At 38.4% G+C, this 26955-nt stretch overlaps 2 protein-coding genes and 1 long non-coding RNA gene across 13 annotated transcripts in view; 2 read left to right on the top strand and 1 right to left on the bottom strand.

Annotated features, from left to right (window-relative positions):
* The window catches only part of SNAPC4 (small nuclear RNA activating complex polypeptide 4), a 51628-nt gene extending 45355 nt beyond the window's left edge, over positions 1-6273 (top strand). For 3 of the 4 annotated variants that reach the window (XM_074210696.1, XM_074210695.1, XM_074210693.1), the window contains 2 exons: positions 5159-5279; positions 5958-6273. In XM_074210696.1, the coding sequence (XP_074066797.1) occupies positions 5159-5269 (111 nt within the window). In that variant the 3' untranslated portion in view covers positions 5270-5279; positions 5958-6273. Of the gene's footprint in view, positions 1-5158; positions 5280-5933 lie in introns of all 4 variants that reach the window. The other variant, XM_074210694.1, reaches the window with a different exon arrangement.
* The window catches only part of LOC141505152 (uncharacterized), a 74256-nt gene that overhangs the window by 25959 nt on the left and 21342 nt on the right, over positions 1-26955 (bottom strand). For 2 of the 4 annotated variants that reach the window (XR_012473551.1, XR_012473549.1), the window contains exon 2: positions 8600-11403. This is a non-coding gene — a long non-coding RNA (uncharacterized LOC141505152). The remainder of the gene's footprint in view (positions 1-8599; positions 11404-26955) is intronic. The other 2 variants (XR_012473550.1, XR_012473552.1) reach the window with 2 other exon arrangements.
* The window catches only part of CARD9 (caspase recruitment domain family member 9), a 38150-nt gene continuing 21211 nt past the window's right edge, over positions 10017-26955 (top strand). For 4 of the 5 annotated variants that reach the window (XM_074210698.1, XM_074210699.1, XM_074210701.1 and 1 more), the window contains exons 1-3: positions 11503-11732; positions 24704-24957; positions 25310-25447. In XM_074210698.1, coding sequence (XP_074066799.1) covers positions 24774-24957; positions 25310-25447 — 322 coding nt within the window. In that variant the 5' untranslated portion in view covers positions 11503-11732; positions 24704-24773. Of the gene's footprint in view, positions 11223-11502; positions 11733-24703; positions 24958-25309; positions 25448-26955 lie in introns of those variants that run through there. The other variant, XM_074210697.1, reaches the window with a different exon arrangement.

Raw genomic sequence — 26955 nt, 5'->3', positions numbered from 1 at the left:
GCTTCAGGGAGTCTGGTATCCAGGGAAGGAGGAAAGGATTCTGGGAACTGAAGAGGAATTCCACATGTTTAAACATTTGTGGATTCCTCCTGATAAATCCCATTAGGTTAGGGAAGGCAAGAATATTTTTTCAACATCTTTGCCCAGTTTTGTTTCTCACCTATATAAAATAGAGCTCAACCATGTCCCAAAGCTATTAATGAGTGACCAAGAATGAGAAATAGCCTTGCTTTTGAATACGGTCTTCATTTTAGCACGTCTGGGATTTCAGTTCTTTTGAAGAAGAATCTGTTTCAAATTTGTGCAGGCATTGCCTCCATAATTCAGCTAGAATTTAAAGATGACTGCTTCTCTGCCTTTGCAGAACAGAAAGCCTCATTAAGATCTTTAACAAAATTACTGCTAGACTTGTAAATAAAAAGTATTTTGATGAAAGGACTTTTTCCCCCTAAAGTAGAAATATAGTACATAAGGGTTTTTTTGTTCTTAACGTCTGAATTATTTCTTTGGCAATAGTAGATATAACTTTTCCCCCTTTAGATGATGTCCTATAATTTAGGTTCATTGTTTATAAGAATTTCTCTAGGGGCTGTTAGGTGTTATAGTGGAAGGAGTCCTGGCCCAGGAGTCAGGACCTGAATTCAAATCCAACCTCAGCCACTTAATAATTATCTAGCTATGTGATTTTAGGCAAGTTGCCTTGTGAAAACAAATAAAAAAAAAATTTCTCTAGGATTAAGGAAATGTTAACACTGGACTTAGAAGCGAAGATCTAGGTCATTTATTCTCTGCTCCTCTTGAATTACTCACCCACCCCTCTTGTTTTCATGGCATTATTCTCCTTTGTTTCTCCTTCTAGTCTGTATGCCCTTGCCTCAGTCTCGTTTTTTGGATTATCATCCATATCCTATGTCCTTACTGAGTAGGTCCCACATTTTTGTCCTGGGACCTCATTGACTCCCAGGAATTCAGTTGTCATCTCTACAGAGATGACTTCCAGATTTATGTGTTCATCCCTAGTCTGTTTACTGAACTCTAGTCCTCACATCCACAATTGCCTATTAGATATTTCCAACTGGATGTTACATCAGTTTTTTTATCCCCTAAAACTCATCCTTCTTTCTTACTGCAGTCAAGGGCACCATGTACTTCAATTCATCTGAGTTTAAAGACTCAAAATTAATTCCATCTGGGGCAGCTAGATGACTATGAATACAGGACTGGCCCTCAAGTCAGGAGGACCTGAGTTTAAATCTGGCCTCAGACATTTAATAATTACCTAGCTATGTGACCTTGGGTAAGTTACTTAACTCCATTGCCTTGCAAAAAAAAAAAAAAGAATTCATTCTTCATTCTAAGACTTGACTCTCTTCCATTCCCCATCTAAGAAGTTGCAAAGTCTTTTTCAGTTTTGCCTCCACAGTATCTTTTTGCATCCATTCTTTTTTTTCCATGTACATTTGTCACCACCCTAGTTCATTTGAACTTACCAATTAGCCTCCTGATTAATCTTCTTTCCTCCTCTAGTCCATCCTCCACTCATCTGCCAAAGGAGCATTCCTCTAAATTTGATCAAGTCCCTCTTCTGCTCAGAAGAATTCAATCACTCTGTTTCTAGCTAAAAATGAAAGCTTCTCTTTTTTCCGAATTTAAAGCCTTCCATGTCCTGACTTCAGCCTATTTTTCCAGGTTTATTATATCCTCCTCCTTGTTATGCATTGTGTTAACAGCCAAATGACCTGCTTGTTGCAATAGATCATTGCACAAAGGCCATGCCCCATCTGAAATATGCTTCCTCCCACCTCCTCCAACACCCAACTTCCCAAAATCCTTGACTTGCACAACTCAGCTTGAGTTCTACATGAGCTCCTCAGAGGCCCAGATGCAAAATTTATTTGTATAGTTTTTATATTTACCTTTATGTGTTTGGGTTATTTTTTCCTATCAAAATGTAAGCTCCTTGGTAACAGATACTAATTTCTTTTGAGTTTTATATTTCTAGTCTCTGTTGGCAGTAAATGCTTACCAAAGGCTAGTTGAACAGATTCTTGATTATAAATAATCTTGAATAAATAATCTCCTGGGTCACATTGCCTCAGCTAGAAAATGCTTTAAATCAGAGGTTCTTAAGTTTCCTGTATCTTAAACACCTTTCTGAGTTTAATGAAGCCTCTTAGACTATTTTCAAATACATAAAATACATAGGATCACATAGCAAACCAATTATCGCCATACTGACAACAAAAAAAGTTAAGTACACCAGATTCAAAAACCTTGCTCTCCAAGCTGATCTTTAAGGTCTTCTAGTTCTCACAATCTTTTTTTTTTTTTTTTAGGGTTTTGCAAGGCAAACAGGGTTAAGTGGCTTGCCTAGGTAGTTATTAAGTGTCTGAGACCGGATTTGAACCCAGGTACTCCTGACTCCAGGGCCAGTGCTTTATCCACTACGCCACCTAGCCGCCCCCGTAGTTCTCACAATCTTGAACTTTGTGATTGTAGTAGGGATAGATAGATAGATAGATAGATAGATAGATAGATAGATAGATAGATAGATATAAACATATAAATTTCCATTTTAAATATCAACTGACAGCTGTAAGCCATATATTTAGACCAGTTTTCCCTTTTCCTGGTGTCCCAGTCAATAGGAGATAATATGCTTAAACTTTAGAACTATGTACAAATTGCATACCTTGTGTTTTGATAAAGAAACAGAATCGAAGTGTGGGGCAATGTAATGGTATAATGATTGCTAGAGTGACATTGAAGAGAGCTGACCAGTCATTATTAGCTCACTAAGTGATCTTAGGCAAACTTTGATGTTTTTCTGTTCTGAAAAACAGGTTATACTAAATGATCACTAAGGTTCTGTTAGGATAAATTCTGTTAGGATTTTAATGTAATTCCAATTTCTTAAGTAAGTAAGAGAACTCAGATAATCTGTGTTTTCCTAATATTTAGTCCTGATTTATTGGTGATATTTAACCAGAAATCTGCGTTTGTGTTAGTCATAGTTTTCCCTTTGAGATTAAGCATACCTTCCTAGTTCATATCCCAAGAATGAAAATTTTTCCCCAAGGTGGTTAGAAATGAAAGTTTTACCATAGAAACTTCTTTAGCATTTTCCTAGGTGATCAGAAAAGCAGCAGCTCATTATAATGTGTCAGGGATGTTCTAAAGAACATTGGTAAACACCTCTTGGACATGAGTCATAGAGTTTGATGCCTTTGTGCTTTCCTCAGGGCTTTTGTGCCTCATCTACTGTCTTTGAAGGTTTTTAAGATACAGTGAGGGACATGAACAAAAATATTCATAGTAGCTTTGTAGTGGCAAAGAATTGGAAATCGAGGGATGTGTCCATCAGTTGGGGAATGATTGAACAAATTGTGATATGTATGTGTGTGTATATATATATATATATATATATATATATATATATATATATAATGTGTGATGAAACACTATTGTTCAATTGGAAATCAGGAGGGATGGGATTTTAGAGAAGCTTAGAAACACTTGGATAAAATGATGCTGAGTGAAATGAACAGAACCAGAAGAACATTGTACATGTTAACATGGACATGCTCACTCCATCATTGCAATGATTAGAGACAATTTTAGGGCATCTGTGACAGAAAATACCATCTGTACCCAGAGAAGGAGTTTAAACAAAGGCCAATGATTATCATCTTCAATTTTTAAAAAGTTGTCTTATGTATTACATAATTTGGATCTTCACATATCATGGAAACAAATGTAGACTATATCAGATGGCCTTTTGTTGGGGGGGAGGGAAGGAGGAAAAATTGTAAAATTCAAAATCTTGGGAAAAAATGATTGGTAGAAACTACTATTGCATATATTTGGAAAATAAAATATTTATATCATTTTTTTAAAAAAGATGTTGTGAGGGAGGCAAGGACCAGTTAGAAAGGCCCTCTCTTTTTTTTTAACCAATCAATTTTTTTGGCAAGGTTTTGAGTTTTACAATTTTTCTTCCTCCCTCCCTTCCCTCCTCCCTCTCCCTGACAGAAAGCAATCTGATAGAAGTTCTATATTTATTAACTGTATTAAACATAGATCGATATTGAACATGTTGTTAGAGAAAAATCAGATTCAAATGGAAGAAAGATAACATTAGTGAGGGAAAAATTATATAAAAAATAAGACTTAAAATTTTAAGATGATAAGCTTTGGTCTTCATTTAAACTCCACAGTTCCTTCTCTGGATATGGATCGTATTTTCTATCACAAGTTTTTTAAAATTGTCTTAGATTGTTGTACTACTGAAATGAACAAGTCCATCATGGTTAATCATCACCCTATGTTCTCCTGTTTCTATTCATTTCACTCAGCATCAATTCAGGCAAGTCAGAAAGCCCTTTCTTAGAAGTACATCTCTAGTTTCCTCCCCTTCTTTTGCAGAAGTAGGAGACTGTCAGAGGTGGAATGCTGCATATAATGTCAGATATTTTCAATATGTTGGTTTTGCTGAACTGGTCTCTTTCCTCTTGATTTGTTGTTTTAAGGGATGACTCAGGATAGGAAAGGAGGTTAGGATAAATTGTAAAATATAAGTAATCCGTAAAGATGAGTTAAAAATATTTTTTAAACCACTGACAACACAATGGCACTACTCCTTGAAGCTCTGCCTCCTTAGGTCAGCATTGCTAACCCTTTTTTTCAGATCCAGACATATTTGAGCACAAGATAAGGGAGGATAGGGGTAGGTAGATGGTGCAGTGGATAGAACACTGGCTATGGAGTCAGGGGGGGACCTGAGTTTAAATCCAGCTTTAAACACTTAATTACCTAGCTGTATGACTTTGGTCAAATCACATCACCCCATTGCCTTGCAAACCAACCCCCTCCAAAAAAAAGAGAAGGGAAGGCATCTTTCATTCCTCCTGCAGTCTTCTGTGCCCTCAATAGCTGTCCCAACCACCAAACCTTAGCCCAGAGGTGAACCTATACGTTAAGATTCAATTTGTAGAAATCTCTTTAAACATGCCCTTGTCTTTGGAACAGGGACAGATGACTATTAACTGGCCCTTGGGTCAGATCTTATTTTTCTTGTAGCTTTGCCCTTTTCCTCAACTGAACGTTCCCTTAATCACTCTAGAATCTCAGATCACTGTTGTCTCTTATCTTGCTTTAGGGCTCTCCTTATCCTGTCTCAAATGCCACAACCAGTACCTTGGATGCTACAGACTTCAATGTACTGAAGACCAGAAATGCCATGCATGCCAGAAAGAGAAGAAGAGTGTGAAAAGTTGGAGGTAAGGTACATGGAGTTGAAGGACCCTGGATACAGAAATGATGTCACCATGGGATCTTACAACAGCCTATTGAGGAAATTTGTACCCTTGTCATTCTCTTCTTTCTCCTTTCCTTCTCCTTGTTCAAAAAGTCCACTGTACTTTTCATACAGATGAAGAAGAGGAGATCAGAGGTCCCACTCACTGCAATGCCCTAATACTTTTTTTTTAGCTTTTTTTTGCAAGGCAAATGGGGTTAAGTGGCTTGCCCAAGGCAACACAGCTAGGTAATTATTAAGTGTTTGAGACCAGATTTGAACCCAGGTATTCCTGACTCCAGGGCTGGTGCTCTGTCCACTGGGCCACCTAGCTGCCCCTTCTAATACTTACTTTTAAACCCCTAGGGCAGAGACTCTTAACCTTGGGTCTGTGAAATTTGGTTTTTAATATTTTGACAATTGTATTTCAGTATAATTTATTTCCTTTGTATTTCTACATACATTTAAAAATTAAATAAAAACATTCCTGGTTTTACCTGATTGCCAGAAAGATCTAAGACCAAAAAAAATTAAAAACCATTGGCCTTCAGAAAGCTTTTTGAACAGTCAGTCAGTTTGGTGTTGTCTAAATAATAAAGTCCCTAACAGTGCATCTCCCCATCCTCCATTCTCTCAGCTTGCTTGTCTCCTGCATTTATAGACCTTGGCTTTTGCTGAAGGCATTGTCTAAAGGTGCAGAAACAGCTGGATGGAAGCATTTTGACCACCTTTGAGACTCCCAGCATTTTCTTCTATTGTGGAATTCCTGACTGAAAACTGCTTCTGAAGCTGAGGAAATCTTAAACTTGCTTTAAAATCAACCAACCTGCAAAAAAAAAAAAAAACCAAAAAAAACCCCAAGAAACCAAGAAGGCTAAGAAAGCCTTTTCTTCATGAAGATTTCCTTTGTACAGACAGTATTGGGTCAACACTTCTCACATGGTTCACTAAAGACAATTATCACACTAACCACCCTGGATTATCGCTTGTACTGTAAACCTTGGAAATTGGACTCTTTTGCAAAAGGTTTATGTCACTGCTTTGTTGCACTACAAGAAGGAAGATGGAAACCCCAGGGATGGGGCTATTGAGGAGGAGGAGGAAGAGGAGGAAGAGAGAAATGGAAGGTTATTTATTTTTCTGTCAGAGTGTCATTTATTTTGTGTAATCACTTGATTCTGGATCAAAAGAGGTGACTGGGATTCTCAGTTATTCCACCTTCAATGATGTTGGTAATGAATGGTCCTACAGCTGCTTTGAGGTGATAACACTTTTAACTGGAGGGATTATTTTTTTTTATAGAAAAACAGCAAGTCTAAATGTTTGGAGGAAAAAATATAAATATAAATATTTATATATGTGTGTATATAGATGCTAGATGGTCTATTTTCTCATTAAAAAGTAAAAAAAAGTTAACCTTTATTTTCTCAAGGGAGTACTAGAAGTATATACTGTAAGTATATACTCACATACTAGCATACTCACACACACACACACACACACACACACACACACACACACACCCAGGAGCCAGTTAGTAGGCTTTAGGCTGATGCTAAAGACCTGCCGTATTTTTCAGTCAATCATAATACTTATGAAATGGCTAAATTTGAGACTTCAAAGGGGTCTGAAATGGTCATCTAGAGTCAGAACATGGGTATGAATCTTGGCTTTCTGATTTCCTAACTATAAAACCTTGAGTAGAGCTATAACCAAGAATTTTTTCATCTGAAACCAAACCATCTAGGGAAAAGATGGGAAGGATAGAGAATGCACCATGACATGTCTGACAAGATTGGGACAGTAGCTGTGAGGCATGTGCATCAAGGATTGTCCAGCCCTCTGAATCCTGCCACTGTCACTGAAGATTTTGGTGGATAGTGAACCCTGGGAGAGGAACATATATGGCAGATCATGCCTTCCCTATGTCCTTTGTCAGTGACCTGTACAATCCTATAGCTTCCCTACCCTTGTTAAAGATCTGATTTTTTTCAAAACATTTAATGGCTCTGGGTCTCAAGTTTTTTTATTTGTAGGGTAGAACAATACTTGTGCTGCTTACTTCAATAGGGTTTTTGTAGGGAAAGTACTTTGTAAACCTTAAAACTACATAAATATACAGTTATTAACTAGAGCAGAAGTGTCAGATATGTTGGCTACAACTCTTCTAGGTTCAGCCCCAAGCAAATAAAATGTGATTTGGGATATTTAACAAAATAAAAGTACAATAAAACATAGATAATGTTACATTTTAAAACTAAGTCAAGGGATTATTGTATGGATTAGTTTTATACCACTGAATTAGATCTCCAAAGTATCTTCTAAGGCTCAGTCCTGTTACCCTATTATCTGGTCTGGACCCTTGTCTTCATACACAAATGACTACCCATTCTGGACTTCTGAGTTTTTTGTTTCTTTTAGGAAAAAGGGGGAAGTATGTCAAAAACTGGGGTGTTCTAATAGGCTAGAAAATTTTGAGAAAGTAACCAAGGGCATGAGACCACTTTAAGTAGGACATGAAGTCAAGACATCCTTTGAAGAAGGGAAGTGCTCAAATTTCTTCCTCCCCAGTTCACTACACAAGAAAGAGGAAGATGTCTCTCTTTTCCCTCTCCAGATAGACTGACACATTACTTCTTTCTTAGAATCTGGTAGTAGCTGGGCTTTGATACAGCAGAATGACACCATTCAAGATGCTTTGAGGACTCCAGGTGTTAACTGCTGAGACATCACACCCCACATCTCTTTCTCCCTGGAAGATTGATGGTCTTCAAAGCTGAATCCTCACATTTTTTTTTTTGCCTCCTGGTAAATCATTATGCTTTAAGGGGGTGGCTTTTATTTAGCCACCTGACCAAACTTAAAATAATAGAATTCATCTTTCAGTTTTTCCCTCTTGGTAAAAATAATACCTAGTAGTTTGTTTTTCTGTGATTCTGTGATTTAATCCCCATAGGGAAACTCTTTTCAAATGAACCTTTTAAAGTTAAATGGAACATAAATAAAGATGTATTCATGGTTACTTAGCTAAACAATCAGAGACTAGACTGGAGTTTAGATCTTCTTCCTAGTTCTGTTGACTGATTAACTACCTTATGTTGTTTTTATTAATTTTCATTCACACTCCTGTGAGGTGAATAAGGCAGTATTTTGTTATTGTTTAAAGAGCTTTGTTTTGCACTGAATAAATACTTTATCCTGGAGAGGCTAAGTGGGATTGGGGGGTTATTTGGAGAGTCATTGATGTTTCATTATTAGCAATTTTAAAATCATCTATTGTCACATTTCTGCCATTTTTCTTACCTAGGGAAGCTCTAACCACTTTTAGTCTTCTCACTTTGAATCTTGCCCTTCTGGTTCTCCAATCCTTTCCTTTGATTTGCAGCAGCTGGGATGTGGGAAAACTCAGGATATTACAGACAATTCACAATTGAGGGTAACTCCTCTGTACACATTAACTCCCATGTATCATATTAAAGCAGCAATTATAGATCTGAAAACAGAAGTTTCAGGGGTCAAGGATTGCAATTCCTGCAAGTAGCTAGCTCAAGGATTGGAGAGTGTTTGATCTTGGTGAAAGGTAAAAATTGTCTTAGGGTGGGACCAAGTGAAAAAATGTTACATCTTGACTGTAGCTTCCATTTTTTCCCTTCCCTAACACCATATCCACCTCCTTTTGTTTTGGGAGAAATTGGTATTGCCAATAAAGATTGAGACCTCTTGTGACAGTGAAGAAATCATGACTAGCCCTGGAGTTGAAATAGCTCAGGGTTTTTATTTTGCAAGCCTGCAAAGGTCACAAATGAAAAAACTTTTTTTTTTTAAACTGAAAAGACAAGCTTACTTGTTAGCAGCTTGACGACAAAAGTCAAAAGTGATAACTAAGGTCCGGGTGAAGTGCCTGAGGGAAAGAGTGAAAAGAAGGGGCAGAGCTGACTGGGCCAGGTCTGTAGTGAGTCTTAAACTTCTGGTCAGATTGAGAGCCTGGGGGTAAGGGAGAAAGGTTCTAGTTCTCTAGCCTAGGCTGGGAGCATGTGGTTCTAGATTAAAGAAAGTGCCCATCCTTCAAAGAAGAGAAAGAAGAAAGAAGTCTCCCCTTCCAGGATCCCTTACTTAAATGTATTTCCATAATGGGTTGGACTTGGAGGGTGTTTGGGGAGTGGTTTAGCACCTGGCCCCAGATACTCTCCAATATGCTGGTACAGGTGAGCCCTCCCATGGAGTGGTCAAGACAGTATTCATTATCCTTGGGTGGTGTGGTATGCATTAGTCATTTCTATTAAGTTCAATGTAAGTCATTTACTATGCCCTGCATCACTTTCATATTAGCCTACAAGAGCTAGGAAAATATTGAGGAGAGGGAGTTTAGTTTAAACTGAATTAACTGGAAGTTAATAGTAATAGACCTTTGACTCCCACCCTTCCTTGTTTGAGATACTGTATTGTCCAGAATACTAGTAGCTGTAGACATTCATATCTATCCCATCTACCATTGCTACATAAGCATTATTTGAGTTTTTGCCCCACACTTTTCTGTTGCTCCCTACAGAATTTCTAAAAACTCAACAAGTCCTTGCTAGGTACCAGACACCATGTTAAGTATTAAAGATACAAGAATTAAATAATCCCTACTCTCAAGGAATTGATAATGGAGGAGAAAACAATTATATATAGTTATGCAAATCCAAATTAGTGAAATTCAACATCATTTGAAGGGGAGGGAATTGGGGGGGATCAGAAAAAGTTTACCAATTAGTGTTAAGATGACTAGGACAATTGGAGTATAAATGACATTAGCTCACATAGGAGCTGAGAGTGGTCTGCCAAGATAGGGAGCATGTTGCAGTGGAAGTGTAAAGCTACAAGTAGAATGAGACCACTGGACTTTTGCCCTTGAGTAGAAAATGCAGAGATGAAAAAGTTAGGAGATGGATAGAAAATTAATTTCAGCTGAGTGGAAAATAGTAAAGATAAGTTAGCTATGGAATAGTGAAGGGGTAGTTTGGATTCTGGGCAATTAGTGGGATTGAAACTTCTGTCTTTGGGGAAAGACTACATAGGCCCACTTGTGGCTACCTGTGGCTCTTTCAGACTTCAGGATAAGGGGGTGTTAACGGTATGGCCAAAGTAAACCATGGGCTAAAAATCAGCATGCAGGCCTTTTCTGATATTTAATGTTTCTGACCTCTAGGGTTGCCATTGTTTATGGTATTGGCTGGTTTATTGATAATGACAAAAAAAACCCCACCAATGACTGGTTAAAATGTGATTTAACAAGGCCAAGGTCAAGGATTTAATTTTTGGTTCTCTCCCCCCCCCCCACCTCCACTCCTTAACCTAAACTGTAACTAGAAATTCTTTTATCTGGGGCAAAAACAATTCTGGGGATTGTGTGGGTGGGGGGAGGAATGCTAATGCTAATCCGATGAGGGAAATAGGTGGAGGCAGTGACAGCTCAGGCAATAGCTTGTCTCTCAGAACAATTCCCCAGGAAATATTATCTATGCTCCTTTTGGGATGGATCCCAGACAAGGACCAATATAGTGACAAAATTTAGAGAGAAAGCAAGGTTGCACAAGTCAGCAGGTTGTGAGGTAATGGAGTAGAGGGAGAAGGAGGAGGGAAAAGGAGAAGATCCTCCCCAGCTATAAAATATTGGTGCTCTAAAGTAAAATCTGGATTGTCCTGCCCTATTTAGTTACTGTTTACAAAAGGATAGGTGTATCTGTCCTTCCTCCTAAAGAAACAATGTCTGAATTCCCCCTGTCAGGTGAGTGCAACCTGGAACCAGCCAGCAGCCTGTTGATTTAGTTTGAATTGTATTCTTTAATGAGTACTGCATTCTGTATGCAACCCCTTGAATGGTTTTTTGGTTGGATTGTGAGGCCCAGAAGAGATAAAATGTTGGACACCCAGCATCCAGATGGTAAGCACAGATGACTAGTGATTCTTATTAATACTTGCTCTATTTAGGTGCAAGGAAGGACACTCACCTTGTATGAGGTTAAGATGTCAAGCAAGGGCAACAGTTTTTCTTGTGTGGGTCTCAATCCCTCAGAGCCATGGTATACACTTGAGTCCAGACGTGTTGATATGCAAAATGTTACCTAGAAGGGTGGGGAGATGCCGTGAGTCTCTAGCTTTCCACAGAAAGAGGTTACTTCTCCTTTCCCAAACTCCACCCTCCCTCTCTCTCTCCCTCCCAGAACTGTGATGGAGGAATCAGAAGACGTACCATCCAGAAATGACTTGACTGTAGCCCCATCAGGAAGTGCCTAATAGCAGAAGTTTTCCCAGCTGACTCCACCCTCCCCCGAGTTCCTGCTTTGCCAGTAGGGTTTCCTCTCAAAGTCTGAGGACCAAGAAAGTGGGCTGGTTTCAGCACTTGAAAAGCAAAGTTATAGCTAAGCTGGATGCTCCAAAAACCATCCGAGAGGTACGTGGACTTTGTTATCCTAAGGGGTTGGGGGTAGTGTGGGGTGGTGTGTAAAAGTGGAGGAGGGATGTTTGGCCAGAAGGTATCAACTCTAAACTTGGCAGGTCATTAATTTCTCCCTGATTGTTGTAGGATAGATGGCTACAGGACAGGAAATTTGGCACAGTGGAAAGAACATCCACTATCTCCAGAGCCAGAGGATTGGAGTTCAAATTCTACTTCTGAACTTTCTACCTCTATGACCCTTGCCATGTCACTTAGCCCCAGTGGTTTGAAAGGCCTTCCTTCTTCAGACCAGGATCATCATATCAATCATCCTCAGTTTCCTCATATGTAATATGGATTTGAACTAGTTGAATGTTGGTCCCTTTTTTGCTAAAGAGGTCTCTAGGATCCTGTGATAAGGTCTCATGTTCCCAGGGAACTAGTCAGTCATTCCTAGGCAGGACCAGAATTTTCTGTTTATTTCCTTCTCATACCTGGATTTCAGATGTTCAGTTGCTACTTGTTATCTTGAATCAAATGAAATGTCATAAAGTGGAGTGTGATGCATTGGATTTTGGTCCAATAAAAGGATTGAGATGATTTATCTAGCAAGTCCCTTATACAAAAAAAGCTAGTGTTCTCCATGCCCAATGATTGTAAGAATCAACTCTCATTTTTTACTGAAGTCTGATATGCAAAGGAAGTATAGGTGCAAGCTGAGAAACTGAGATAACAGGCCACTTGCAAATTCAAGTCAGCAAGATTTCTAGGAAGATTTTTAATGATAGCCTAGACAACTTGAGCCAAAAATCTCTTCTGACCAAGACTAGCAGGTTGGTTCACACAAAAGCCAAAGCTTCATGTGGGTTAAGCAAAGTCACTGGTTAACAGAGTCAGGATCCATGCTAAGCTCTGGGAATCCAAAAAAGAGGCAAAAGGTAGGCAGTTCCTGCTCTGTGGAGGCTTACAATCTAGCAATAGTCTCTGTCTCCCTTGTTTTGATAGGAGGAATAACATTCTAAAAACTATGATTATGAAAACACAGCTCCTTCCTCTCAAGTAGATGGATAAGGGAATGTGATAATGCCACCAGATGGGATCCTTTGCTTTTTGCCTCTGTTGAAATATTAAAGTTATTGATTGAGGGTGGGGAGGGAGGGAACAGATTAAGGGAAAATAATTGTGGTATGAAAACAAAAGGTAACAATAAAACCTAAAAAAATTCACAAAACTGCCCAAAGTCTGCTGCAGTCTGGCTTTTTCAAGTCCCTATTTCCAGATACACTGACCAAAGAAACTATTTTATGGAGAATTCACACAAGGCAAGTGCTCAGTGGGTCAGAAGCAGCAATACAGGGACACCCTGAAGGTCTCTCTTAAGAATTTTAGAATTGACTGCATCATAGGAGATAGTGGCACAAAACCTTCCAGTATAGCGTGCCCTCATCAGAGAGGATATTGTGCTCTATGATCAAGACAGAATTGAAGCAATTCAAAGGAAACGTGGTATAAGTAAATTTAGATTAAGCACCTCAGGTGTTCCCATGGATTATTTGTGCCTTACCTGTGCTAGAACATTCTGAGCACATGTTGATCTGATCAGTCACAGTCAGACACTGTAATTTGTCTCTAAAATAGTGATGTAATTTTGGTCTTTTTCAATAATGAAGAACAAGAACCATTTCCAGGTAGTTTGGGGTAATTGATTAAGATAGTATTTTCACTGGATTCTATAAAGGTAAAATTCATAAACTACTAGAACTGGAATTAGAATCTTAGAGATCAGCATGATGGGGGCAGTTAGGTGGGACAGTGGATGGAGCATTGGCCCTGGAGTAAGGATGACTCAAGTTCAAATCCAGCCTCAGACACTTAATAATTATCTAGCTGTGTGACCTTGGGCAAGTCACTTAACCCCATTGCTTTGCAAAAAAACAAAAAAAAGGAGAGATCAGCAAGATGGATGTACCATGTGCTTCTGAAGTCTTTTTCTTTTTAAGAGAAATTAAGCTAGCAATATAATAAAACAGACTTGGGAAAATGAATGTCTGGATATCTATATTTAGTACTAATCTAGCACCCCTCCTTTCTGTTGAAGGGCTGAGCTTAATGACCTCACTTTTTGGGTGACAGGGACCATAAAGAGAAATATTTCATCACTCCACAGCCAGGCAACAAGAAAGGAAAAATGTAATGGAAAAGAATTAGAGGAAATGAGTTTGCTGTAAATCAGAGACCAGAGATAGCTGGATCAACTGCCTCACTCATGAGGAAGTTGCCTCGTGCTAAGTTCTCTTTATCAACTGTAAATAGTGGAAAAGTTGCTTTCAAAATGTTTCCCCATAGGGCAAGAGGTGTGGGGAAGAGAAATTAAACTGACAAGTATTTATTAATGCACCCACAACATGCCCAGTACACAAGATCTTGTTGGGGACATTAAATAGAACAGTGCAAACAGATTATGTAGCATCGATAATACACAAGGAAGCCTCATTACTGTGAGACTGGAGGAGGCTCCTTTGCTCAGGCCTCCTTTAGTGCTTCTTCAACATTAAATCATGGAAGATTTTGTTTCCTAATCATTCCCCAACTAGAGTTGTCCCTATTGGTCTGGTAACTCCATGAGATCAGGGATCAAGCTAATTTTTGTATATCCCCCCCCATCATCTAGCTTAGTATCCCAGACATACACAAAGCTGTAAATAATGGAACTAATGGCCATTCATATAGGAAAGAATATTTTCTCCCTGCAAGATGCTGACATCAAAAGGCACAACCTTTGAACTACCAGGGGTTTTCTAAGGAGCCTACTAAGGACCACTCTAGTGGTCCTTCTAGGGAAGAAATATGTCTTAGTTGCATGTTGATACCTTGAAAAAAAGAAGTACATCCACCCCTCCAAACACCAGACTTTCCACCCAAGATACCTGTTGCTAACTCATTTCTCTTATAGTTCTTTGTTCCGTCCCCCATCAAGTTAGTATAATTATACCCAGTGGAGGTAGATAGCTCCCAAACCACCTGGACTTGGGGGACTCATGTCACAGAAAATAACCAGCATCCTTGGTAGAATCAGTAGTGATGATACTACAAAGTCTTGTGTTGTCCAATCAATTAATAAATATTTATTAAATGCCTATTATGTGCCAGAAACTAAGGAACCAAGAGAGGTAAAAGTCCCTGCCCTGAAGAGCTTATAATCTAATGGAAGTCTCTATCTCCCTTGCTCCCATCCTTCTGATAAAATTTGTCCTTAATGTTGGATTTCCCAGTTAATAGCTCTATACACAGTAGATGCTTACTTTTTTTTAAATTGAATTGAATGAATTGGAATGTAAACTGACTAAAAATCAGTAGAACTAGGCTGAGCAAAGGGGCTTGGGCATTCCTAGCATCAAGTCCTGCCATTCAGAAAGCATCTCTGAATCTTCTACCTATACTGCTCCTAAAGCATTTGGAATCAGCATCACCTGATTGATCAGGTAACTCTTGCACATGTGCTGGAACAGGCTCTGGCTTAAATAAAGACACTGGGAGACTCTGAGCTTGGGATCCTCTAAAGGTGATATCTGGAATGTGGAATCATTAGCTAAGTAAATGGGTCAGATTTTGTACCTCAGACAGGAAGACCAAGTTTAGCAAGGATTCCCGAGCTGGGAAGGGACCTCAGAGGCCATCTACTGCAACCCACCCATTTTATAGATGGGGCAACTGAGGCCCAGGGTCACACAGAGACCAAACATTAAGGACAGGAATTGAACCCAGCATCTCCAGAGTCTATACTCTCTTCACTGCACCAGAAGGAAGTTTGCAGAAGGATGGTGCTGGAGACAGCTAGGTGTGGGGCAGTAGATAGAGCACCTGCCCAGGAGTCAGGAGGACCTGTGTTCAAATGTGAACACATCATAATTACCTAGCTGTGTGACTTGATCCCATTGCCTTGCAAAACCCCCAACAAAATAGGATGGTGCTGCTGGTGTTGGTTTGATTGGTGTTCTGCCACTGGGCACCTGTTTTTAAATATGCTTGCCTGTCACTGCTGGGGACCAGTCCAGCAGGCAGGTGCAGACAAATTTAAATTAACCAGGAACCTAAGAAGTGGAAACTGACTATGTGTGTGCTTTTCTGTGGGGATGGAGAGAAAAGTTAGGAAATTTAAGTGAAGAAGTTGTACAAAGTCACATTACCCAGAATAGCCATCTGAATACAGGATTATGGATGAACATCTGGAAGAGAAACATCTGTTCCAGTCATGTCCAACTCAGATAGAAACAGGGATGCCTAAACTACATCAAGAGCTTTGCAGGTGAAAATTGATCTAGAAAAACCACATGTTAACGTTGTTTATGTCCTATTGTATTTGTATTTATTTTGTTAAATATTTCCAAAATATTTTTTAATCTGGCAGCCTGTATGAGGGTTACTTGCCCCATTGTGGCTCTGATCTAATCAACCCTCCCCTTCATTTTACAGCTGATGAAAGGTTAAGAAACTTTCCTAAGGTTATAGAGTTAGGAAATAATCAGACCTTAATTTGAAATAGTCTCTCTTAGCTCAAGAAAGCTCATTAAGACCTTTTGCTTGGCTTAATCAGTACATAAACAAATACTGTGACTATGTGCCAGATATGAGTTCAAATGCTGCCTCAGACACTAGCTCTATGTCCCTGGCCTCAATTTCCTCATCTATAAAATGAGCTTGAGAAGGAAATGGCAAACACTTCAGTACCTCCGCCAAGAAAATCCTACATGGGATCACAGATGGCTGGATCACAAGATCCAACATGACTGAAGTGACTAAAAAATAAAAATGTGCCAAGTACTATGCTAGGCTAGGAAATTATTCTTTTCATTCTATGGAGGAGAAAGTATGTATGTCTACGCAAAATAAATGCTAGGTGATTTTGTTGGGAGATGTGATCCCAGCTGCATAAAGCTGAGTTTCAGAGGAAACAAGGGATTTCAAGAGACAGGTGTAAAGGAGAAAGGAATTCTAGACTTGGGGATAGTCAGTGCAAAAGGGTAGATCAGGACATGAAGTATCAAAGGTATACTTCATAGGCCAGTGTTGGGTAAAGGGAAGTCAGTTGGGGCCAGGTTGTGAAGGTCTTTAACTGTCACATAGACTATTCTCTAATTTATCTTAACAGCCAATAAGGATATACAGGAGCTAATTGAGCAGGGAAATCATATGTCCAACCCTGAGTTTTGGGACAACTACATTTGTCATATTATTGTGGGTCCCTCAAGGGATCAGAGCCAGGCCAAGGCCTATTCTTCCTGAGTTAGAAACCCAAGAGGCAGAGTTGGTCAAGGACAAGACAGCCTCCTCCCTTCCATCAAAATCCAACCTTCAAGGCCCACACCCCGAAACCAGGAGAGGCCCTCTTCTGCCATTCCAAGGCTGATTTGATTCCATGTGACCAAAAGAGTCAAGGCCTTCTAGGAGTCAGTCTCTTTAGCTGCACAATTTTCTAAGGTCAGAGACTCCCTGAATCTCATAACAACTCATACTGTGAGGAAGTCCTTCCTACTATCCACCCTGAATCCTTCTAGCTATAATTGAAGTGCATTTGTATTTTGTTTCATTCTCCAGAATTCTGTATTGCAACATTTTACAGCCACCTCAGAATGGGAGGAAGGGGAAGAGGAAGAGGAAGAATATATATTCCAGAGAATTTGGGGGGACAGTGGAAAAGGATCAAACCACTAGACTAGCCAGACCCATGAAGCATGCATACACACACATACATACACACACACACACACACACATACATACACCCCCTCTAGATGTGTCTGTGACTTGATCTTTATAGCAGCAAGAACATTTAAGGGGATCCCCTAGAAATCTAAGGTGTTATACTAAGACAAAACCTGCAGCCTTGGATGTTAATGACCAACTACCCTTGCTGGGTCTGACAAATGCTTGAGAAAAGGCAACCTTAAAGGGCTATATGTATGTAATTATATTATAATAGAAAGTCTTAGAAGCATGATGGTGAGAGTGGGAAGAAGAGGAGGAACAACATAGCAATTTATTCTCCTTGACTAAATAAATGCAGTCATGGAGGAAAAAAACAAAAGGTCCACTTGGTGGAAACTTGTATATACCATATCCAATTCTAGTGAAGCAACCAATTATAAGACCCCCCCTTTTTTTTGCCATGCAATAATTGGTCAGGAAACAGTCCTAGAATAGGAGAATATGTTCAAAAGTGGGCCCCTCTATTCTATATCAAGTACCTCCAGAAGTAAGATCACCATTGGCATGCACCCAGAATTGACCCCTCATTGACCAGTTCCCAGTTACATTGTTCTGAGAATCTTTGATTATTAAAATTTCATGACCATTGCTATTTTTCTTGTTCTCCCTATCTTCTTTCTGTCCTCAGATTCTGTGCTCACTTGCATTGCTAATCAAAGACATTCCCTTTGTTTTGCTCATCCCTACTCCCAAAGTGCCAAAGGGGCACTATGGCTCCAAGATTTTCCCAATACCCTCTGGGTAAACTTTCCCTACCACTTTTCTCCCTAACCCTGGATTCTGACCAGTCTAACCACATTCCCCAATTGGGTGTTACAGAATTAGACCAGAGGTTTCCTCCAATTCCCTTTTCCAAAGACCTTTGAAGGGAGAGAAAAGGTAGGAAGAGCTATTTAGAAGACAAGACTGTGGCTAGACTGAAGGTGAGGGATGGACTTGCTTTACACAGAAGCATCCAGACCCTTTCACTTTATCCACTTTAACAATATATTTTTGGAATGTGCGTACCCTTTGATCCAGCAATAACACTACTGAGTCTATACCCTGAAGAGATTGTGAAAAAGGGTAAAAACATCACTTGTACAAAAATAGCAGCCCTGTTTGTGGTGGTGAAGAATTGAAAATTAAGTAAAGGTCCTTCAATTGGGGAATGGCTTACTGTGGTATATGTATGTCATGGAATTCTATTGTTCTATTAGAAACCAGGAGGGACGGGAATTCAGGGAAGCCTGGAAGGATTTGCATGAACTGATTCTGAGCAAGATGAGCAGAACCAGAAAAACACTGTACACCCTGACAGCAACATGGGGGTGATGATCAACCTTGATGGACTTGCACAGTGCAGCAATGAGGGACAATTTTGGGCTATCTGCAATGGAGAATACCATCTGTATTGAGAGAAAGAATTGTAGAGTTTAAACAAAGACCAAAGTCTATTACCTTGGGGAAAAAACTTAGCTTATTATGTAATTTTGCTATCTCTTATACTTTATTTTTCTTCCTTAAGGATATGATTTCTCTCTCATTGCATTCAACTCCAATGTATACCATGGAAACAATGTAAAGACTAACAGACTGCCTTCTGTAGGGATGGGGGGGAAGCAAGATTAGGGGTGAAAATTATAAAATTCAAAATAAATAAAATCTTTCTAATATATATATGTATACATACATATATATATATATATATATATATATTTGTATGTTGGGGGAGGCAGCTAGGTGGTGAATTTTTTTAAAGAAAGAAAAGTGCTTTATAAATCTTAAAGAATTATACAGGGGCAACTAGGTGCCCCAGTGGATAAGAGTACCAACCCTGGAGTCAGGAGGATTTGAGTTCAAATGTGGCCTAAGACACTTAAGAATGTATTAGCTGTGTGACCTTGGACAAGTCACTTAACCCTACTGCCTTTCAAAAAAAACATTTTTTAAAATATTTTTTCACCAACTTTCTCCCTCCTCCCAACTATGAATACTGATTCATTAAACAGCATGCAAAGACTATCCATGATATGAGTCAGGGTGGTCCAATTATCCTTTTCTCTAGTCAGACCAAGCATGAAATTTTGCACTTAGTCCTCGGCTCTACATTTTAAGAAGGCTACTGGCAAATTGGAGAGAATTCAGATCAGGATTAGAGGATGATTCTGTTATTCAAGAATTGATTGAGTTCAATTCAGAAAATATTAATGCCTATTGTATACAAGACACTGTTGTGTTGGTGGTATCCTCAAGGTAGTACATTCTACTTGTAGTATACAAGTTGCTAAGAATATTTAGCTTAGAAAAAGAAAAATCTTAGGGCAGACTAAAGCACTGTATTCAAAAATCTAAAGATAATCACAAAGTAGTAATTATAGCATTGTCTGGCTTGACTAGGAGTAAGAACAATGGGTAGAAATTTAAGCAACTTGGTTTGGGATTCTTTTATCAGAGTTAGAAAACAAGACTTAGATGATGATGATCCAGCAAAGGAGACTTATAAAGAAGTGCTTATACAGGTAGGAGGAGAGACCAGAATCATGATGGGGCACAGATGAGCCTAACTCTCCCACTTGATCTAAAAGGACACCATATAAAAATGATCAACAATTCAATTAGAAGTATTAGTGATCTCCTTGTCTATGTCCTATAATTGGGGTGCTTTGAGAAGAGTTTAAAAATGTGGAGGAAAAGGTAAGGGAAGTAGGCATCATTTGAAGCTCATTTTTATCTGAACTGGACAAAGGAGAGTTGAAAACACATGCTTGTGCAAGTGTTTATAAAGTATTATGTAAATACTAGCTAATATGATGCTTCAGGTGCCCCAAAGAAATAGAGAAATTATATTATGCTTAAAAGCACTATAGATGAGACCACATAAATACTTAACATAATATGTAGTGAATGTCCTAGAATCTAATTTTTTAAAAGTATAGGATTACAAGAAGAAAAAGGCAGCAAAAGGCATTTTGGGAACTTCAATGTATTGTTCTCAAACAAAGACAGATTTTACAATAACCAAAAAAAAGTAAAGAGGTTAAGCATTTTAGAAAAATTAGATAGCATATGATAGATCTTTGACAATTAGTGAATAGCAACAGGAAGGAAATTACAAATTTCTAAGTTGTACATGCACTTTTATATAATTGTCCTTATGTTAGGGCATTAAAAACATATACAAATGAAGAAAAGCAAAAATATTACATTCTTGAATCACCAATATGATGACTAAATATATATGTGAAGAATTTGTAAGTCAAAGAACAAATCAGAGACAACATACCGATGTTGACAACAAATGAGACAACAACATACCAAAATTTGGGGGATATGGCCAAAGGGATTCTTTTATATCATTAAACTTAAACAAAAAAAGGGAAAAAAATAAATTGGATATATAACTAAAAAAACCTAGAGTATCAGCAAGTTAAAACCAACTCAAACAATTTTTAAGTGTTTATTGCCAGACACTGGGAAAACAAAAAAAAAAAGGCAGAAAGATAGTTCCTGACTCTAAGGGAGTTCATCCTACCAAACTGAAAAGCATCAGAGTAGAAAAGAGATGAAGGTATGAGATTAGAGATAGTCTAGGAGAGTCAGGAGTGTACCTAGAAATGAATGAAGACATATTTGACCTGAATTATATTCTTAAAATGAAAATTCTAGGAGAAATGGATGAAGAAAATGTAAGGGTAATTGCAAGTGTGAGGTCTAGAGATATTCCAAGGTAAAGAAATTTGTATCATAGTAGAGAAAGTATATAGTTCAGAGAGTCAGGAGCACATTATGGAAAGGAATGAACTAAATGTGAAAATAGAAATTCTGAATATAAAAGATTAATAAAACTGAAAGAAAACAATTGACCTGATAAAAATAAGCCTTGTTTTCTTAAAGTAAATTTTATTGATACTTTCAGTTTTTACATTTCTACATATACTTCTCTACTCCCTACTCCAATGAACTGTCCATTGGTAGCAAAGAAAAGTAATTATGCAAAACTAGTGAACATAGTGACCACATTTCCCAACAATTCACCTCCATAGCTTTCCACATCTCTAAGAAAAGTAATCTTCTCTAGGGCCAAGATTGGGCCCTACGATTACAAGTATTCAACTTTGGGTTGTTGTTTTTAATGTTATTTTTTCAATTACATGCAAAGATGGTTTTCAACATTCATCTTTTTGTAAGTTTTTGATTCCATATTTTTCTGCCACCCTCTTTTGTCTCCTCCCTATGACAGCAAGTAATTTGACATATCATGTATAACCTATTTCCATATTAGTTATGTTGGGAAAGAAGAATCAGAGCTAAAAAGGTAAAAAACCATGAAAAAAAGAAAAAAAAATAGAACAAGTTTTAAAAAGTGAAAATAGTATGCTTTGATCTGTATTCAGACTCCTAGTTTTTCTCTGGATTTGCATGGCATATTCCATCACAAGTCTTTTAGAATTGTTCTTGATCCTTCAACTTTTTAAAAATTTTTTTTGTTTGCATTATTGTAGCCTTTTATCTGCTTTGTTTCATTCTGCGTCACTTCAAATGGAGGCTTTCTATCTCTGAATTTCCTCATATTCATTGTTTCTTATGGTGCAAATGCTATTCTATTTACCTTTTGTTGTTACCAAAAAATTTTTGTTATAATATTTTTGGATATATAGGACTTTCCTACCTTCAGCTTTTTTGGGGAAATGGGGAAATATGTTTCATAATGAGATCAGTGAGACAAAGGATACTAATAACTGAAGGACTTTTCTTCTAGCCAGTTTTTTAAAACCATCTCTCTAGGGCAGTATAAGGGCAAAAAAATCCTTTTGCCTTAGTTGCCACTACTTCCCTCCCCATAGACTCATCCTCCTCTTTTCATTCCCCAGATCTATCTTGTTAACATCCCCACCCATCATCATGTAGCATCATTGTAACAATAACTCACATTTATTTATATAATATTTTAAGGTTTACAATGTTTACAAACTACATTTGTAGGTAGTATAATTATTGCTTCCATTTTATTGATAAAGAAACAGACTCAGATAGTTCCATGTTTTAAGTCTCTTGGGTGAGAAACTATATATATTAGGCAATCATTATTTGGATCATTGTTCATGTTATGATTCCCTTTCAAAGATAAGAAACCAATGCCTATAGCTCCCAAACTTCCTTATTTCTGATGTTCCTCTAGGAAAGCTGCTCAAATTGGCAATAACTTTCTTTTAATTCACCTTGTCTAGTTATGTACATCAAAAATTTTTCTGTGTATCGACTGTTTTCTGGATCCAGGAAAATCTGAACCTTAATCACCACTTTACCTTTTCTAAACTCTGTAGGTAGCAGGCACCTTAACCACCTCCTGCTTGTATTTTCATTTAGGACACTATCTTCCTGGATCCTTTTTTTTTTGCAAGGCAGTGGGGTTAAGTGACTTGCCCAAGGTCACACAACTCAGTAATTATTATTGTCTGAGAACTGATTTGAACTCAGGTCCTCCTGACTCCAGAGCCAGTGCACTATCCACTGTGCCACCTAGCTGCCTGCTGCCCCCCTACCCCAATCCATTTTTTTTTTTTGAATTTTTGCAAGGCAAATGGGGTTAAGTGGCTTGCCCGAGGCCACACAGCTAGGTAATTATTGTCTGAGGTAGGAGTTGAACTCAGGTACTCCTGACTCCAGGAGGGGTGCTCTATCCACTGTGCCACCTAGCCACCCTTCCAATACTTTTTAATGCCAGTACTTAACTCTGTTGATTATCTATATGGTGTGTGTGTGTGTGTGTGTGTGTGTGTGTGTGTGTGTGTTGTTGTGTCTTGTGTTAGACTTAGAGCTCCCTAAGAGTGAAGACTTCCTTTGTCTTTCTTTGTGTCTCCAGTGCTTGGCATAGTACCTAAATATGTGGTAGGTGATTAGTGATATTGACTAACATACTATAAAGATCCTCCATACTCATTATATGCATGTGGTGATTGTCCAGTAGCCTCATACATTCATCCGTTGTTTATAGACAAATTTTCCTTTAAAATGTTTATAGACCTCCAAATGCAGGCCCTCTGAAGCTCATTAGCACCCCTTTTTGGACTTCTGTATCTGACCCCCAGAGCTAGACCTAGCAAGGAACTAAACCTTTTACCCAAATACCAACACGTAGGATAATATATCAATATACTTCCTCCTACCTGGCAGAACTTTGGCTTGCCAGTCTCTTCCCAGGACCTGGGCAGATAGAACCACCCTCAGGTTTGCATAACTGTCAAGTCCCTCTCCTGAGGCCCATGATCCCACCTGGATAGATTTTCTCTACTGGTCTGATCTGGGACGTGTATCTCACAGATGCTAGAGTGACAGAAGGAGGAGAATTAGGTGGGACCCTCCATCCCTACTTAATAAACTTAACCAACACTAGCTCTTAGTCCTTATCCATCCTGTGCCCTCTAGAATTATCCTTTATTGTTAACAAACTCTTCATTCACGCTTTCCTCTATTTTTTTTAATTAAGTTTTATTAAAGATATTGAGTTTTACAATTTCACCCCCAATCTTACTTCACTTTCCTCTTTTCACTGCACTTTCTCCTACTACTCACTAACAGGAATAGCTTTATCCTGTAGACACTACTTCTTTTGACAGCCATCTTCAAGGCCAGATACTCTTCCCTCTTGTCCCTACATAGTCAAGGACCAAGAAGAAAAGCTGCTCCCATCTTTGCTCTCCATCCTTATTTTCTTGACTCTTCCTCTGCCATTATCACTGAGCAATCAGCTTTCCCAGCTTTTATCCTTTAAAATTCATTGTATCCTATCCAGGTGCTTTTGCTGTCATTTAGGGACGGACCACATGCTCATTCCCTCCCACTCCTAATAATTTCAGTATCATACTATGGGGAATTCTCTTCCCTTCCTCCCAACATCTTGGCTTTCTGTGTCTTCAGCTTTTTCACTTCCCATGACCTCTATCTCCAGGTTACCCTAACATTGCACAGGAATCATTACATCTAGACCCCACTCCTTTAACTGAATAAACCCTAGAAATCAGAATTCTTAGTTATAGCTCTGCTGATACATGCCATTCTTGAAGTATCTTTGGCAGTATCTGTTTTATTCTTTCTTCTCTACAAAATGGGAGGGCAGATCTGTTAATTTTCTCTGTGGTCCTTTATCATTCTTAAATCCTTATACCACTATGATCTTTTAGGAATGGGCAGTATAACAAAAGCAGGGAAGGATTTGAAGTTCTTTATATCTGCCCACAGGTGGTTTGTCCAGCTTCTGTTTGACTCTCTCCAGTGACAAGTGGGTTTTTCCCAGAAAATCATCTCCACCATGTCGGACTATGAAAACGATGAGGAGTGTTGGAATATGCTTGAGAGTTTTCGGGTGAAACTTATCTCCGTCATTGACCCTTCTCGGATCACACCATATCTCCGACAGTGTAAGGTCATTAACCTAGATGATGAGGAGCAAGTTCTCAATGATCCCAACCTGGTCATTCGAAAAAGGAAAGTGGGTCAGTACTCCCCTTTTCTCTAAATGTCCCTACCTACCTCCTTTCTATCTTTTGATCATTGGTATAGATCAGATGTGCCAAGCAGCAGCTTCTCCTGAAAATTTAATATACATATATATATATATATATATATATATATATATATATATATATATATATATATATATATATAGACATGTGACTGTGAAGCATTTCTAGAAGATAGTTTTTCTTTTGTGGGTTTCAAGGGTCCAAGCCTGGACAGTTGCTAGTCCAAACCAAGCATCTCAGAACACAGTTAAGCCCTATCCAAGGGAAACATATTTTAGGAAAATTGTCTTCAGTTTTATTTCTAAATCTCTCTGATTTTTAGGTGTTCTTTTGGACATCCTCCAAAGAACTGGCCTCAAGGGGTATGTGGCCTTCTTGGAGAGTCTAGAACTTTACTACCCACAGCTGTATAAGAAGATCACTGGGAAGGAACCCACCAGAGTGTTCTCCATGATAATAGGTAAGATTAATTCAGATTGTAAGAAGAGTTGACTCAGCTTGGAGTAGTAGGAAGTAGCAGAAAGAATGATGATTTAAGATGAGTCAAGAGTTTTTGAGTTTTAGTCTTATCTCTAATGCTGACTTTCTGTGAACAAATAATCCAAACTTTTAGGGTTTCAATTTTCTGCTTTATAAAATGGAGTTGATAATCCCTGCCTACTTCCCAGTACTATTGTGAATATTATCTTTGAGTTAATGGAGATAAAAATATTCTGAGCTATTAAAAGTCTCTGTGTAAGAGTACATGATTGGTACATTTGTCTGTGCTAATAAAAGAGTCTGAAGATATGAATTATCCAGGTAGTTTTCTACAAAGTGATTTTATCCTTTCTGATATTTATATGACTGGGTGGAGTTGAATGTAGGCCCCATTTTAGTATCCAGTTAGAAAACTGATCAGATGGACAAGAGTTCCACTCTCATCCTAGTCCCTTATCATCCAGTCCCTCTTTGCTTGAGTTTTCTGATCTGTAAAATGTACTTAAATATCTTAGATATTGCCTGGGGGAAGAATATTAGAAAGTTGAATGCTGCCTCACATAAGAGAACTTGAGTCTTTTCTTTTAATGAATGAAAACAGGCGATGTTAATAGCTTCCATTTCTATAGTTTATTTTTTTTAGTTCTTGCAATGGGCTTCCCCAAGTGATTTGCCCAAGATCACACAGCTAGGTAATTAAATGTCTGAGGATGGATTTGAACTCGGGTACTCCTGACTCTAGGGCCAGTGCTCTGTCCACTGTGCCACCTAGTTGCCCCTGTGTAGTTCTTTAAGATTTATAAATCACTTTTCTTTCTCTAAAAAAATTCATTAAAAATTTTTGAGGTTTCAGGGCAGCTAGGTGACATAGTGGATAGAGTACTGGCCCTGGAATCAGGAAGACTTAAGTTCAAATTCAGCCTTAGACACTTAATAATTACCTAGCTGTGTGAACTTGGGCAAGTCACTTAGCCCTACTGCCTTGCAAACCCCTCCCCCAACCAAATTTTTTATGAGTTTCAAATTCTCTCCCCCCCCGCCCTTCCTCGACCATTCATTGAGAATGTAAGCAATTTGATATCCATTATCCATGTGAAATCATGCAAAATATATTTCCATGTTTACATGTTAAAGTACTTTTTTTAAACAACCACTATTTAGGGGAGAGAGACTACAAGTAATAACATCCCCATTTTACAGATGAGAAAATTGTGGTTCAAAGAGGTTGGAATGTCCATATTCACAAAACTAACATAACTAAAGCTGAGATTTGAACTCAAGTCTTCTGATCATTAAACTAATACTGTACTTTCAGTATTCTAAATATATTGGAAAAGGGTAGTGACATATGCTTTCTATATCAAATCAGAGAAATGATCATGTGGGGCCTTGGTTTTCCCATCTCTGAAATGGACAGTATAGCCATTGAAAGTGCTTCATCACTAATCTGCATGAGGTCTGCTTGTTCTTGGTGGATCTCCTAGGAGG

This window comes from Macrotis lagotis, chromosome 1 (assembly GCF_037893015.1).
Source record: "Macrotis lagotis isolate mMagLag1 chromosome 1, bilby.v1.9.chrom.fasta, whole genome shotgun sequence".
NCBI lineage: Eukaryota > Metazoa > Chordata > Mammalia > Peramelemorphia > Peramelidae > Macrotis > Macrotis lagotis.
The sequence above is the reverse complement of the archived record's forward strand: the minus strand, read 5'-3'. Positions and strand labels throughout refer to the sequence as shown.